The sequence below is a fragment of the Rhamphochromis longiceps genome, linkage group LG23 (assembly GCF_057381845.1).
Source record: "Rhamphochromis longiceps isolate RC_006_pf linkage group LG23, R_longiceps_female_GT1.1, whole genome shotgun sequence".
Classification (NCBI taxonomy): domain Eukaryota; kingdom Metazoa; phylum Chordata; class Actinopteri; order Cichliformes; family Cichlidae; genus Rhamphochromis; species Rhamphochromis longiceps.
Window position 1 is genome coordinate 24,759,788 of NC_140578.1, and position 13,811 is coordinate 24,773,598.

The 13,811-nt window shown below is 40.5% G+C and overlaps 1 protein-coding gene across 5 annotated transcripts in view; it reads left to right on the forward strand.

The window, feature by feature from the left end:
- Positions 1–13,811, forward strand: part of nhej1 (nonhomologous end-joining factor 1) — a 28,988-nt gene that overhangs the window by 824 nt on the left and 14,353 nt on the right. For 3 of the 5 annotated variants that reach the window (XM_085399640.1, XM_085399638.1, XM_085399642.1), the window contains exons 2-6: positions 124–241; positions 555–768; positions 907–1,128; positions 1,211–1,349; positions 3,671–3,729. In XM_085399640.1, the coding sequence (XP_085255766.1) occupies positions 580–768; positions 907–1,128; positions 1,211–1,349; positions 3,671–3,729 (609 nt within the window). In that variant the 5' untranslated portion in view covers positions 124–241; positions 555–579. The remainder of the gene's footprint in view (positions 1–123; positions 242–554; positions 769–906; positions 1,129–1,210; positions 1,350–3,670; positions 3,730–13,811) is intronic. The other 2 variants (XM_085399641.1, XM_085399639.1) reach the window with 1 other exon arrangement.

Sequence of the window (13,811 nt, forward strand, 5' to 3'; positions counted from 1 at the left end):
CATAAAGTGACTGATTTGGTGTTTTTGAGTTTTCTTAATGATCCTGAGTCAACCTCTGTGTTGTGTAGTGTGTTTCTAATGACTTACTGACGAGAAACACTCGACTTCCTTCCCCGAAAACAGGAGCTGCCACTGCGGTCTGAACCTCCTGCAGTGCTGTGATTATGCGGCCAGGTCTGCGTCTATAAAACGCGGCTTCAGCAGAGCTCAGCCCAGGCTTTTGGGGGCGCATTCCTCGGAGGTGAGTGATTAGAAAACATTTTTGATATAAAATGAAATTAGACCATGTGTTCACTGGCATTCACTTTCAGAAACAGCAGCTCCTGCTTGCTTTGACCGACAAATATGGCTACGAGTCCTGTGATAATAGGTGCTTTTATTGTGAAAGAAAATACTTTGCTGTTGTTTTAATTACTGTTTTTAGTGCAACCCTTTTTATAATATCAAAGCAACATTTTGTTGTAAGAGTTGGAATACGAATAATATTAATAATAATAACAACAATAATGCTAACAATAATAATGACAATACAACATCTCCACCCTGCCTTTAAGTAGCTCTTTCGTCCTGTTTTCCCTGATGGAGGGAAGCGGAGCACCTGCTGAGGACATCCTCTTCCGGCGTCCCTGGCTTCCCGTGAGCATCAGTGGGTGCCAGCTCCTGGCCAAGAGCTGGTTCGGTGAGACGGCGTACCATATCCTGCTCACCGACATGCACTGTGTGTGGGAGGAGAGGATGGACACAGCAGTCATCCAGAGCAGAGCACATGTATGCACAAATGTGAACAGATAACCTGCGAGGCCTTGTGGAATTTACTTAGCAGGAAATCTTTATTCTTACTGTTCTTAAAAGCCAGATGAGCAAAAACCCGTGTTTGATGAATACATTCTTGTTCTCCATCATCAGGAGCTTAACAGGCGTTTGCGAGCCCCAGTAAAAGCCTTCTTCACTCACCTGTGTGAGGTGGTTAAGCCCTGCCTGGCGGGAGTCGGCAGCCAGACTGAAAACGAGGTTCAGATCTCTCTGACGAGACAGGAAGACGGTAGTATCAACATGAGGCTGAAGAGCGAGCTGGCAGGACTCCCTTTCTACTGGGAGTTTCACTGCACCCCTGCACCAGTAGCTTTGGTACGTCCTTACCTTTCAGATTTCTTTTTTAAACCCTAATCGTGGCGGCTGGGCTGTCTGACTGTTTTGTGTGTTTCTTCAGGTGTGCATTCAGCTGGTGCGCCCCCTGCTGACGATGAGTCGCCTGCTGCAGCGGCAGGTGGAGCAGCTGGGAGGTCTGCTGGTGAGGAAGGACGCTGAGATCCAGGACTACAGAGAGAATGGAGCCACGCTCAGCAGAGGTACAGAGGCTGTTTGTAAGGTCGCAGCATTTCCAGCAGCACTTCCTTGTCTGTTGTAATGGGATTGTGATATGCACCTGGTGAAAGCTGGAGGAATCCACCATCACATTACCCACTGGTTTTTGGGCTGGTGTGTTGAAGTCGGAAGCAAACATATTGGTTAGCAAGCTGCGCTGTAATTAATCTAACAACATCTAAGCAAAATGCAGAAACAGTGTGTGGACAAACTAAATACGCAGATGGGGGCAGTGTCCAAATTATGGGGTGCAGCCAGTGTGTGGGCCTCACTTGTACTGTGTTGGCCCAAGAGCTGAAGTGAAACAGAATGTTAAAAAAGAATGAAAGGTGTCCACTGCAGTTCCTGGTGAACTCTCAAATTGAGAAATGTTTGCACCCTTTCCTTTTCCAGCTCATTTGTCAACCAATCAACATTCAGTGTATGCGCAGTTTAACAGCATACTATTGGGTTTTTACAGGTGTGTGTTTGCGTAACCCGGCTTGCAGACAAAACAAGTATACGTAACAGCCAGGTGCTGCTAATCAAATGCATTTGATTCATTGCTCATTAGCGAGTGTGAGCACCTGTAAAGAAGCAATAGCAGGAACAGTAAGGAACAGCAAGAAAAAGATAATCCACAAGTGGAAAACATTCCCTCCAAGGTCAGACTGTGCAATGCTCAGTGAACTTGTAAAAAACAAAACAAAACCCAAGAGCTCCATCTCAGACTGTACGGTTGGCACGGTGGAGGAAGGGGTCATGATTTGGGCTTGTTTTGCAGCCGAAGGACATGGGCAGCTTCAACCATCTCCTCTGTATACCAAAGTATTTTGGAGTCAGGTGTTAGGCCATCTGTCCGGCAGCTAAAACTTGGCTCCGACTGGGTCATTTAACAGGACAATGATCCACAGCACAGCAGCAAATCTGTAACAGAATGGTCCAGTGCTGAGGTGGGGGCTGCTGTAAATAAGAGTTGGGCAAAATTCCTCCATAATGATGTAAGAGACCGATTAGGTCTTAAACTAAATGATGCCTTTTTTATTCACTGTGTCTGCATTTTTGTTAGTTTTTTTCTACTGAATAAAGAATGAGTTAGTGTGATGGTTTGTGTGTTGTTGTCCATCAGAGCTTGTATTTATCTAATTTTAAGATCTGCTATGGACAGGTCTTAAAACAAAGGCACATTAATTCATATTTAAATTTGGTGTACAGTGCAATTTTGTGTTTTCTGAAGTCTAGTTTTTGTTTTTAGTTAAATTAAATGTTTTTTAAATTTTTTTCAGTTTTAGATTTATTTTAGCTTTAGTTCACCATGATAAGCTCAGTCTGTACCTTACACCAGGCTGTAGTTGTCAGATAAATGCGTTAATCTACTCTACAAGGGACCGGCAACACAAACGCTGATGATCACATTCAGCCTCCATGACTTTGAACCTTAATATAATTTAATCACCTGAGTTATAAAAAAACCAAAATCACCTTTGCACAGCTATCATGAACTCGAAAACTGTTCATAGAGAACAAAATGTATTTTTGCAGTTTTCAAACTCTGTCCGCTCTTTGGCTACTCAGGTTAAACATGATACATAAGTCACTTAGATACCTTCAAAAAGTTATTGTATGTTATTTTTATTTGTTCCTAAGTAAATCAGTTTGGCTGAGATAAGTTATAGTTCTCACACAGCTGAATAAACATCAAACAGAAAACTGATTAAACAGAAGTGTGAGATGGTAGAGTGAATGTGAGTGTGAATGGTTGTCTGTCCCTATGTGTTGGCTCTGCGACAGACTGGCGACCTGTCCAGGGTGTACCCCGCCTTTCGCCCTATGACAGCTGGGATAGGCTCCAGCACTCCCCGCGACCCTGAAAAGGATAAGCGGAAGCGACTGGATGGATGGATGGATGGATGGTGAGATGGTAGAGAATTTACTCCAATGTCCTGTTATATTTTACGGAGCAAGGAGTAGACGGCTGAGTTTATTAAACTCCATTGAGACAGCTGGTGACACAAATCTGAAGGCTAGACCGTCCCATTTCACAGCCTCGCACTTCCGGCCTTCTCGGTTTTCGGAGGATCCGGCCTTCGCGGTGTACTTGAGCCGAAGGATGCAGCCCCTGAATTGAGATACAGCCTATGGGTGCTCACTCATTTGTGGAGCCATCCTGTAGTGGACATTAGCGGAAATGCAGTTTTTGGTACCTCCCCATAGGTTGCTAACTGTTTAGCAGTGCTTTAACTGCTTTTGTGACCCCTCAGTCTGATCACTGTGGAGTGTCATGATATCATGATTATAATCCAGATGTGTGTCTTTTTGAACCCAGAACGGCTGCAGACAGATGTTTTTGAGGAGCACACCCACAGAGAAGACTTCATTGCAAAGGTGAGAGGTCTCTCACTCACACACACACACACACACACACACACACACACACACACACACACACACACACACACACACACACACACACACACACGCACATGGAAAAGAAATCGTAAAAACTTATATGATTTACTCATGAAAGTGGCCACTTTCTCATTACTTTCATATATTGTTTTATTAAGTATCCAAAACATACAAGTTTCATTTATATAATTTTTCAAGGGATCTTATATCTGTTTTCACTCTTGTATGCTTTTCATACAAGTTTCACACAAGACAGATACAAACTTTATAAGATTTATATATATCTTTTTCATATGGGACGGACACACACACACACACGCACGCACGCAGCCTGTAGTTTGAGCTCCGTTCCTCGTCATTAACCTGCTGTGGTGAGCTTCCTTGTGATAAACCACTGCGGTCGCTGGAACTTGAGCCGTGTGACGTGCTCAATAATCGCTGTGTGCCACTTCCTGCCAATCAGGATGAGGTGAGGTTAAGTCCCCGTGTGTGTGTGTGTGTGTGTGTGTGTGTGTGTGTGTGTGCGCGCGTGTGTACACTGTATTCAGGTGTGGAATTTCTCATCTCTTACTATGCTGACCTCTGACCTCCACTCTGTGTGTGTGTGTGTGTGTGTGTGTGTGTGTGTGTGTGTGTGTGTGTGTGTGTGTGTGTGTGTGTGTGTGTGTGTGTGTGTGTGTGGGGGTCTGGGTTTTCAGATGCACCTGTTGAATTTTTCAGGACGGATACGACTGGTTATTTTTATATTTTTATTATGTTAACACTTCAGTGTGTTTTTCACACAGTTTCCATTTGAGTTTTGATACCCACATCCCTGCTGCCTTGACATTTGTCCACCTTCAAATACACTAGTCATACTGTATGTGGTAAAAAGGAAGAAAGCAAATCAATAAATATTTAATTTTAAGGGACAGACTGAACCATTAGGTTACAGCTGGTTGTGTTACTTTTTTTTGGATCCAAATGTTTCAACCTTTGGATGTCTCAGACATTTAAATGTCTTCTGTGTTACAAACAGAGCAGTACTCAGACAAAAAATAGCTGAATAAATGTATTATTCCAGTTCATTGTTTGTCAATTATCCAACCAAAAAACAACAACAACAAAAAAAGTGTCTGTCTGTCCTTTCTTCCTTCACGGGAACTAGAGTCGATCAAAATATCTATATATAAGATAAGATAAGATAACCTTTATTAGTCCCACACGTGGGAAATTTGTTTTGTCACAGCAGGAAGTGGACAGTGCAAAAGTTATGAGGCAAAAATTAGAATACAATAAGAATAAATACAGTACACAACTGTACAGAATAGAATAAAATAAAATACTATATACAGTAGAATAAAATAAAATAAATATACAATAAGATAAAAATAGAATACAAATACAAATACTATATACAACTGAGTAAAAATACAACAATGACAGAAGGATTATTGCACTTAGTATTATTGCATATGTATGGATGTGTGTGCTTGATCAGTTAAAGTCTTTATTATGGAGTCTGACAGCAGTGGGGAGGAAAGACCTGCGAAATCTCTCCGTCCCACACCGTGGGTGTTATATTGTTATATGATTGATACAGACGCATTAAAATGTGTTCAGAATTTCCAAATCACTGATGATTCATCTCATAAGACATGACCCGCTGTTCTCCTCTACATAAAGTGATTTTTCAAATACTTTTAACCTATAAAAATCAGCCCTGTGTTTACTTGATGTTGGATCACCACTAAAGTTTGCAGTGGACTTGGTCATATTTACAGAGGTACCTACACATGTGGGTTTTTACAGGTTTCAGTCGTGGTAAAAAGGATGTTGCAGCATCATGACTCACTTTACTGCATCCTCTGATTCGATTTACAGTAGCAGCAGCGTTGTTGGCCATTACAACTAACTGCTTCTTATGCACACAGACGTTTCTGTTGCACCTTAAATTAATATCTGATGCCTACTTATCATCTGAAAACGAGCACCATCGAAATCCATGTGTCCCGTTGTAAATCCTTAAGACCAATCAGTGTCCATTAGCTGGATTATCAGTGTTTTACGGGCTAACTGCGGTGTGCAAGGAGACGTCCTTGGATGACTTTAGCGATAAGTGGACTTTTTTTTTTTTCTCCCTGAGCTAATGTTAGCTGGTGTATCTTAAGTAAGGTTGAGGTCCGGACTTTGACTGGATCATTGCAGCACCTTGATCCTTTTATGTTCAGATCATTGTCCTGTTTCATGACCCAGATATCCTCACATTTGACTCTAAAATACTTTGGTATACAGAGGAATTTATGGTCAACTCAATGACTGCAAGGTGCCCAAATCATCACCCCAGTACTGATATGCTGTGTTTGGTCCACGTTGTTACCTTTTAGAACATCTTCCAAAGAAAGTCTAAGTATATTAAATTAAAACTTCCGCTTGCAGCTTTTCAGGCAGTATTTTGTGCATTTTACCTTAAACATCTTCTATGTATTTATTTATTTATTTCATTCTATTTGTTGGACCTTCATCCCTTGTGCGTATGCATGGTCTGTGGAAGTTTTTACATTTGTTCAAACAAACTGTGGTAAGAAAATACAGATGAGTCACAGATTTGGTCGAACATTCATACGCGCAGTCTATCTGTGAATAAGATCCACTGTCTCCAGAGGTGTTAAAAGATGCCTTCATGTATGTCGTGGGGTTTTTATAGCTCTCGGGGAAATTTCCCGTCTCAGGTGAGTGTGCGGGGAAGATGCTGCAGGGCTTGCTTGTGTGTCATCAGGTTGTTTTTGGGGAGGGAAGCAGCCTGTTTGTTGATGCTGTTTGTGTAAAAGGACAAACCAGGAAAGAATCACAGTTTCATTCGGTGGAAAAGCTCCAGGTCAGGTACGATTATGACTCATGGAAAGTTACATCAGGGTCACAGTGGAAGCTCTATTTTCTGCTTTTTAAAAAAATATTTTTTCTGGGCAATCAGTGTTGAGCCAGGCTGGGTGAAGTGGACAGTCAGAAACCACAGAAGAAGAAGAAAAGTGCTGCAGTAGATCAAAGTCTTCTTCTCTCATGGCAAATTACACCGGGCTGCGACCAGGCCGCCCTCAGACCAAAGTCCAAACTGAAATAAAAGTGTGTCTGGGAAAAATGTTGCCGCGATGCGTCAAGCAGAGAATCACACATGCGGTGGATAGACTGCTATTTGTGTGTGTGTGTGTGTGTGTGTGTGTGTGTGTTTAGCATGTGTGTGTAGTATTTATCTATCAGGGTCAGGCTTTTGCATACCTGTACGCGTGCATGTCCGTGAATGTGCCATCCCTGTGTTGTGTTTGTGTCGGCATCTCTATCTCCATGAGAACGTCCACTGCAGCCCATCATACTTATATTTAGTTTCTTTTTTACTCTCCTGATGTCATGGCGTCAGCAATCTTCTGTAGCTCTCTGCCAGATAATGAATGAGCCCATTTCCAAAAATGTCACAGTAACAGACGGATCAGAGCTGCAGGTACAACACACAGTCTGTATTTGTGCCCTGTTGCTGTTTTTAAAAACAAAAAAAACAAAAAACAACCCGGCTTCAGTTTCAGCTTCAGCTTTTCTTCCTTGAACTTGAACTTCTTTGACATTTACACAGTTATTTACGTGCACAGTGCCAACACAGAGCGGCACAGACCAATATCTTCAGAAATCATCCGCCTCATCACCCTCTCCTTTACCGTTTCCTCGTGTGTGTGCGTGTGCATGTGTGTGTGTGTGTGTGTGTGTACCATTTATGGCCTCTGGTTTCCCACATTAAGGGGAGTAAAGGGCAGTGAGAGGGAGACGATGATGACAGGAACTGTAGCTTTTATTTTCTACTGCAGCTTTCCATGCAAAGCCCCTCCCCACTCGGTCACCACACAAACACCCCACCCAGCTCAGGTCAACATTTACATGGGTGGAATTAGTCTGTGCTTCCCACTGATGTACGTACACACACACACACACACACACACACACACACACACACACACACACACACACACACTGGGAATTAACTTGGGCACAGGCTAAAGCTGGTCATGGAGCCAGAGGATGAAAAAAAAAAAAAAGTGTTCAAATCCTTTTAGGATCACATCAGCTTCCCTTTAGGACCTAAATTTGAGCGGTGTGTGTGTGTCTGCGCTTGGGCATCTGTGAGGACCAGTTCTACAGCGTGAGGATACTTTTAAAAACCTGTTGTGTTTTTAAAAGTGTAGCTGTTTTCTTGTAAACCCCCCCCCCCCCCCTTTTTTTTTTTTTTTTTTTAAATACATGTTTTATAAGATTAGGACTTTTTTTTCGCTGTTTCTTTTTGTAAAGTGAGAAGCCCCGTTTTAAAACTGGGGAGTTTTGGACATTTCTTTTTGTAAAATAATGGCCATTGTTTAATATGAGGTTAAGAGCCTTTTTTAAAAAGCGTGAATGTTTTAGTAAAGTGAGAGCGCTTTTCTATAAAGTGCACACTTTATGTAAAAAGTGCCGTTATTTAAAGTCTTTTTTTTTTCTTGAGTTTTGAAAAATAGGGATAATTTTTGTAAAATTATAACTTTTTCAAAATTGAGAGGTATCCTTGTTGAGGGCTTTTTTTGTGTAAGGTGTGATTTTTGCAAAATACTCTGTTTATCAAATAAACACTTTTTTTGTAACGCTAGGACCATATTTTATTTAGAAATTGAGGATTATTTTTCATAAAATTATGTTTGGTTTTCCCTTTTTTCTTTTTTTTTTTGTAAACATAGGACTGTTGTTTATAAAGTGAGGACCTATTGTAAATTGAAAAACCCTTTTTATAAAGTACTGGGTATTGGTAAATTTAAATTATTTAAAAGTGATCAGTTTTTGTTTTTTTGTACAATTAGAACCTTTTCCAACATCTGTAACATTAATTATATATTTTATATATACAGTGTTGAGAAGGTTACTTTTAAAATGTTTTCCACTACAGGCACAAAATATAGTTTGTAACATACTCTGTTAAGTTACTTAATGTGAGTAACGTATTCTGAATACTTTGGATTACTTAATATATTGTCATGCTTTTTAGAATTACATGACTGTACTATTGCTGTGTGATTTATTACTATTACTGAAGGCTGCATTACAACCTGCTAGCTGCAAATAATCATGGGCGGTTCTGAAAGATTTTTAAATCTTAATATAAAATGAGTAACAGTAGGGTCGACATTAGGTAAGGCTGCACTTTTTGCAGTGATCTCATATAGAAAACTATTTCTGTATCAGCAATATATTTTCTTTCTGTCTGCTTTCAGAACTGCGCATGATTATTTGCAGCTAGCAGGTTGTAATGCAGCCTTCAGTAATAGTAATAAATCACACAGCAATAGTACATCAAAGATACTGAAGTGGCACATAACCCAGGTAGCTACCACAACTAAAACAAGGCAGTAAGCTAATGTTAGTTTTTAAAAAAGAACTTGCTTCCAGATGTTTCTTTAAGTTGGAGTCTTTTGACGCTGAGAGCAGCTTGGTTGCTGGCAAACAGAGTTGGCATTGTACGGTCAGATTTCGCCCATCCCTTTCTTCTTTAGTGTGTGTGTGTGTGTGTGTGTGTGTGTGTGTGTGTCAGTCAAAATGAAAGCAACCTGTTTGGTAAAGCAACCTCTTTTCACAAAGCCATGACTCCTATATAAATTAAAGTGAGGATGTTTTGTGATAAGAATTCCTTTTAATGTAAAATGAAAACAAGAGTGAGAGCTTTTCTTTCTTGTTCATTTCTTTTTCTTTGGGTGACATAAAGTTGGGAAGTTTTCTTGGCTGGTCTTTAGGTTGGGATCAACTTTTAGAGACTTTTTTTTGAAGGTTCCTAATATCTTGGGGTTCAAGTTAACGTTAGGTAAGGGTCACGATGAGGGACCTCATGTGCCTCGGGATCCACACGGCGATGGAAGTACAAATTTATTGTGAGTCAGATGGCAGCAGCTGATGACCTGGCAGAGGGGAGTGTCACACAAAGCATTTTGTGACGCATGGTTTTGGTTTTCAGAGTCAATTGTTGGCTCGTGTGTGTGTGTGTGTGTGTGTGTGTGTGTGTGTGTGTGTGTGTGTGTGTGTGTGTGTGTGTGTGTGTGTGTGTGTGTGTGTGTGTGTGTGTGTGTGTGTGTGTGTGTGTCAGTCACAGGCCCTGTTTATTATCTTTTACATGCATGTGTGTTTCATGGTGACGCATGCTCTGCAGTTTTCGGCACTGTGCTCGCAGCACCAGCAGCAGCGTCACAGCTGTTGACTCTAAACTGAATTGTCACTGTTTGGGAACGATGCCCGCTTCCTGTTTCATGAGACGGCGGCTTCACAGCTCCACTGACAATTAGTGGCCACTTCTGACCAAAACACCTCACTTGAGCTGCACAGACTCACATAATTGAGCCAAAATGTTGCGGCTTCCAAATTTGGCATTCCTTACTCCAAATTTCCAGCTTTTCTGGCTTAAATTGAAGGTTTTCCTGGTCAGGTTTGAGTTGGGTTTGCTTGAAACTGCTTACAAACAATGAATCAGAAACTATTTCCTTCTTCTTTACAGTGCAGCTTTCCGTCTCCAGTAAAAGCGCTGTATTGGGTTGTGTGTTCAAATTGCTGAGGAAATTATCCTTAAATGCTACATCGTGCTCCACGTGAAGCCCTGGTGCGGCTGGTATAACAGGAGGAGTTGAATCCTAATATCTGTGTGCTTCAACCAGAGTCTCTAAGTTAAGAGCAGGGCAGGAAACTTAATTTTTGCATCCACTGACCACAGAGCCTGACCGATTCCAAAATACACACTTTGACTTTCAGCAGCTGAATATGACTTTGAGAATAAGGAGAAGCTGCAGATATTGATCAGTTTGCTGTCTGCAAATGAGGGAAAATTAAAGGACAAAACCGAAAGCTCCTTAAACTTAAGCACAGTTTCTGAAATGCATAAATCAAGTAAAATACATAAATGAAAACTGCTTTCATGGTTGGAAAACAGGACTTGTCTCCCATTTAATCTGACTAACTTCTTTATGTTTATTGTTGTCAACAGTAAATTCTAATATGGATTAAATATTTTTAAATTGAGATAAAAAATGCAGATAAGGAGGCTGAGGAATTTAAGCCCTGAGTGATATCTGCAGGCAAAACCTGGGGTAAAAAGGAGCATAAAAGAGAATAAGCGAGCTTTAAAAAAACAAATATGACCAGGAGTGTTATTGGAAGCCATGGCAACAGAAATGAATCAAGTGCAAGTACAATGAACCACAGTTTAAATCAAAAACTGTTGTAAACATACGAGGGAAAAAAAACCCAAACTTGCTTCATAACAACATTGATTGTTAACCTGTCGTTCACCTGTTGTTGTTACGAGTCGCTGAATTTTAATGCTCTTCCTAAAGTCAGGAATTAGTCAGGATCGGTCCACACTGAAGCACAAGGCCTGAGTTTTACTACTAAAACATCTAATATCCATTTAAAAGGTCCTTAAATATCAGTGAGGTGGAAATGTAGTTAAATTACTGCAAAAACATGCTGGTGTGGAAATGGCTTCACAGTTTTATGGTAATTTTGCGTTACCATATCAAACTGGAAAACAAAGGGGGGGGGGGGGTGAAGGAAAAGTCAAAAACACACGAGGTACTTTAAATTATATACAAAAGCCTTTCAATAAAAAGAATGTAAGACATGATAAAGTCTGCCTTGAGTGATTAACAGTCTATAATACATCACCAGGACTCTAAATAATCCAACATGTATCTTAACTGAAGATCTAGAAGAAGCAACCGTGTGTTTTAACATCTGTATCTGTTTTCTCTTTGCTGTGGAGGCGCGCCGGACTCTATAATTTCATATGTGAGGCTGAGAAAACAAGACAGTTATTGTAGGAGCAGGAGGAAAGAAGGATTTGAGGAAGGTGAGAAAGGTTTTTCTCTCTTTACGTCTCTCCTCTGTAAATCATTGACCGTTGTGCTCATAAACAGCGGTGTGCGGCACTTTGTGTCATGGACCTGAGGAATTCAGGGGCTACGTGGTAAGTAGGCGAGGCTAGAAAGAGGCAGCATTTACACTCTTCAGCAGCAAAGTGATGGAGAATATTTAGCTTCTTGGTCACCGTATTCAACCTGATATTCTTGGTGATATCTAAAGACTCGATATTCAGTTGTTTCCAGTGTTTTTGCTTGGTTAGTGACCGAGCTATTGTAGCAACTAAAATGACTGAATAGTGTCTTTATTTCTACAATTTTTTTTTATGGTTTTGTTTACATTTATCAGAAAATTTTACAGATAAAAATAATATGATGTCATTTACTGAGGCTTTTAGTCATTTCCATATGAAAATGAGTGTTGCCTGCTTGCCTGTTACTTCTTTTAAAACAAATTTTCTATGTTTCAGTAAAATTCCGGGTGAATTTTGGGTGAATAATATATTTCAGTATGCTTTTATCATTTAACACCAACATTTTAGTTAAGTAGCACAGGCCTACAGACTGGTCTGCAACCATTTGGCAACCACCAGTCATGAGGGAAAAATTAGTATTCCTTGACCTGTTGTGATTGAAGGTTGAGGGCAGCAACAGGGAAAAATGACTTCTAAAGCCACAAAAACACAGGCCTACAGACCAGTCAGTAGCCCCCTGGCAACCACCTGTTGCTATGGAAAAATATGTATTCTGCAAACCGTTGGCACAAACCTCCTCCTGCTTGCTTTGGTTGCTAGCATATTGGTGCAGTCATAGTTTGCATGGAAGTGGCAGACTTGTCTACAAACACTGTCCAGCTGATCTCAGAGCTGTAGTGAAAATGTGAAAAGTGTGCTGCAGACCAAAAATGTAGAAGCTTCACCTTCAAAGTAAAAGCTGTTCCTCAGCACTGCAGCCGACAAGTTTCAAAAGGAGCAACTTTTACTTTCAGAGGAAACGGTCTCCATTCCTGGTTTGTGTCACACTTTTTAAAGTTTTACTACCATTCGACAAGTAGTTAGCTCATATTTGCTGGCATTCTTTACTAGCTGTTTCACTCAGTGAGAGTCAGGAATCACAGTCAGGCAGTCAGAATGCACATCAAATATGGCATATGGAATAGGGAGGGCTAGAATGGGCAATAATGGCATTCACCCTGCTGGTAACCCAGTTGTTGCTTGAATGGTGTCTCTGCAACAAACCTTGTGGATGGATAGAGAAGGAAAAATAAAATGTAAAAAAAAAAAAAAAAAAAAAAAAAAAAATATATATATATATATATATATATATATATCTCTATCTCTCTCATAATATATCCTGGAATTCTCACCAGTGAAGTCATCAGATTCACCGTTACGTGTATGCTTCTGTTTCAAACTAAATCTGATTAGAAAAGGTGAAATATCTCAAATACTTATTTCAAACACTCAGAGTATTTAAATTATTTAAATATCTGAAATATGTTCTCATTTTGACAGTTTTCAATGTCTGTAATGTAAAACTGTCTGTCTTAGTGTCTGTTTGTGAAGCAGACTTTAAATAACTATTAATGGCTAGATGTTCACCGGACGTCTTCTCCTGATTCTCTGGTCTTTGTTGCATAATTAGTTCATTTATTTTGTTGTTTTTTAGACTGTGGACAAAGTTGCATTTATTTATTTTAATAGAGTAACTTGTGTCTAAGGAGCTTGAAAAGAAAAGCTTCTTGAAGATGTTTCACCTCTCATCAGAGCTTCTTCAGTTCTAAGAGCAATTCATGGAGAGTCACGGATTTTTTTTAGCCCTATTGGGAGTGTCCTTACGAGGGCTGTGGACCCCCTATGGATCCTCTGCCTAATCACACGAGCCAAGGTGTGAAAACGGGCGTGGGTCACCATCAGCCAAAGTTTCGGGTGAACACATTGTGAGATCTTGCCCCACCCTATCATGTGACTTACTAAGATCAAATGACCCAAGATGTAAGCGGGCGTTAAGGTGTCTGGGAAGGTATCACAAAACTCGATTATAGATGGCAGACAGTTGGTGTCTTAAAGCCCCGCCCTCTTTTCAAAGATGATCATTCACAGTGGACATAGAGGACTGAAATTAGCCATCTATCTTTCACAACCCTCATAGGGACACTCTCAATAGGGCTTA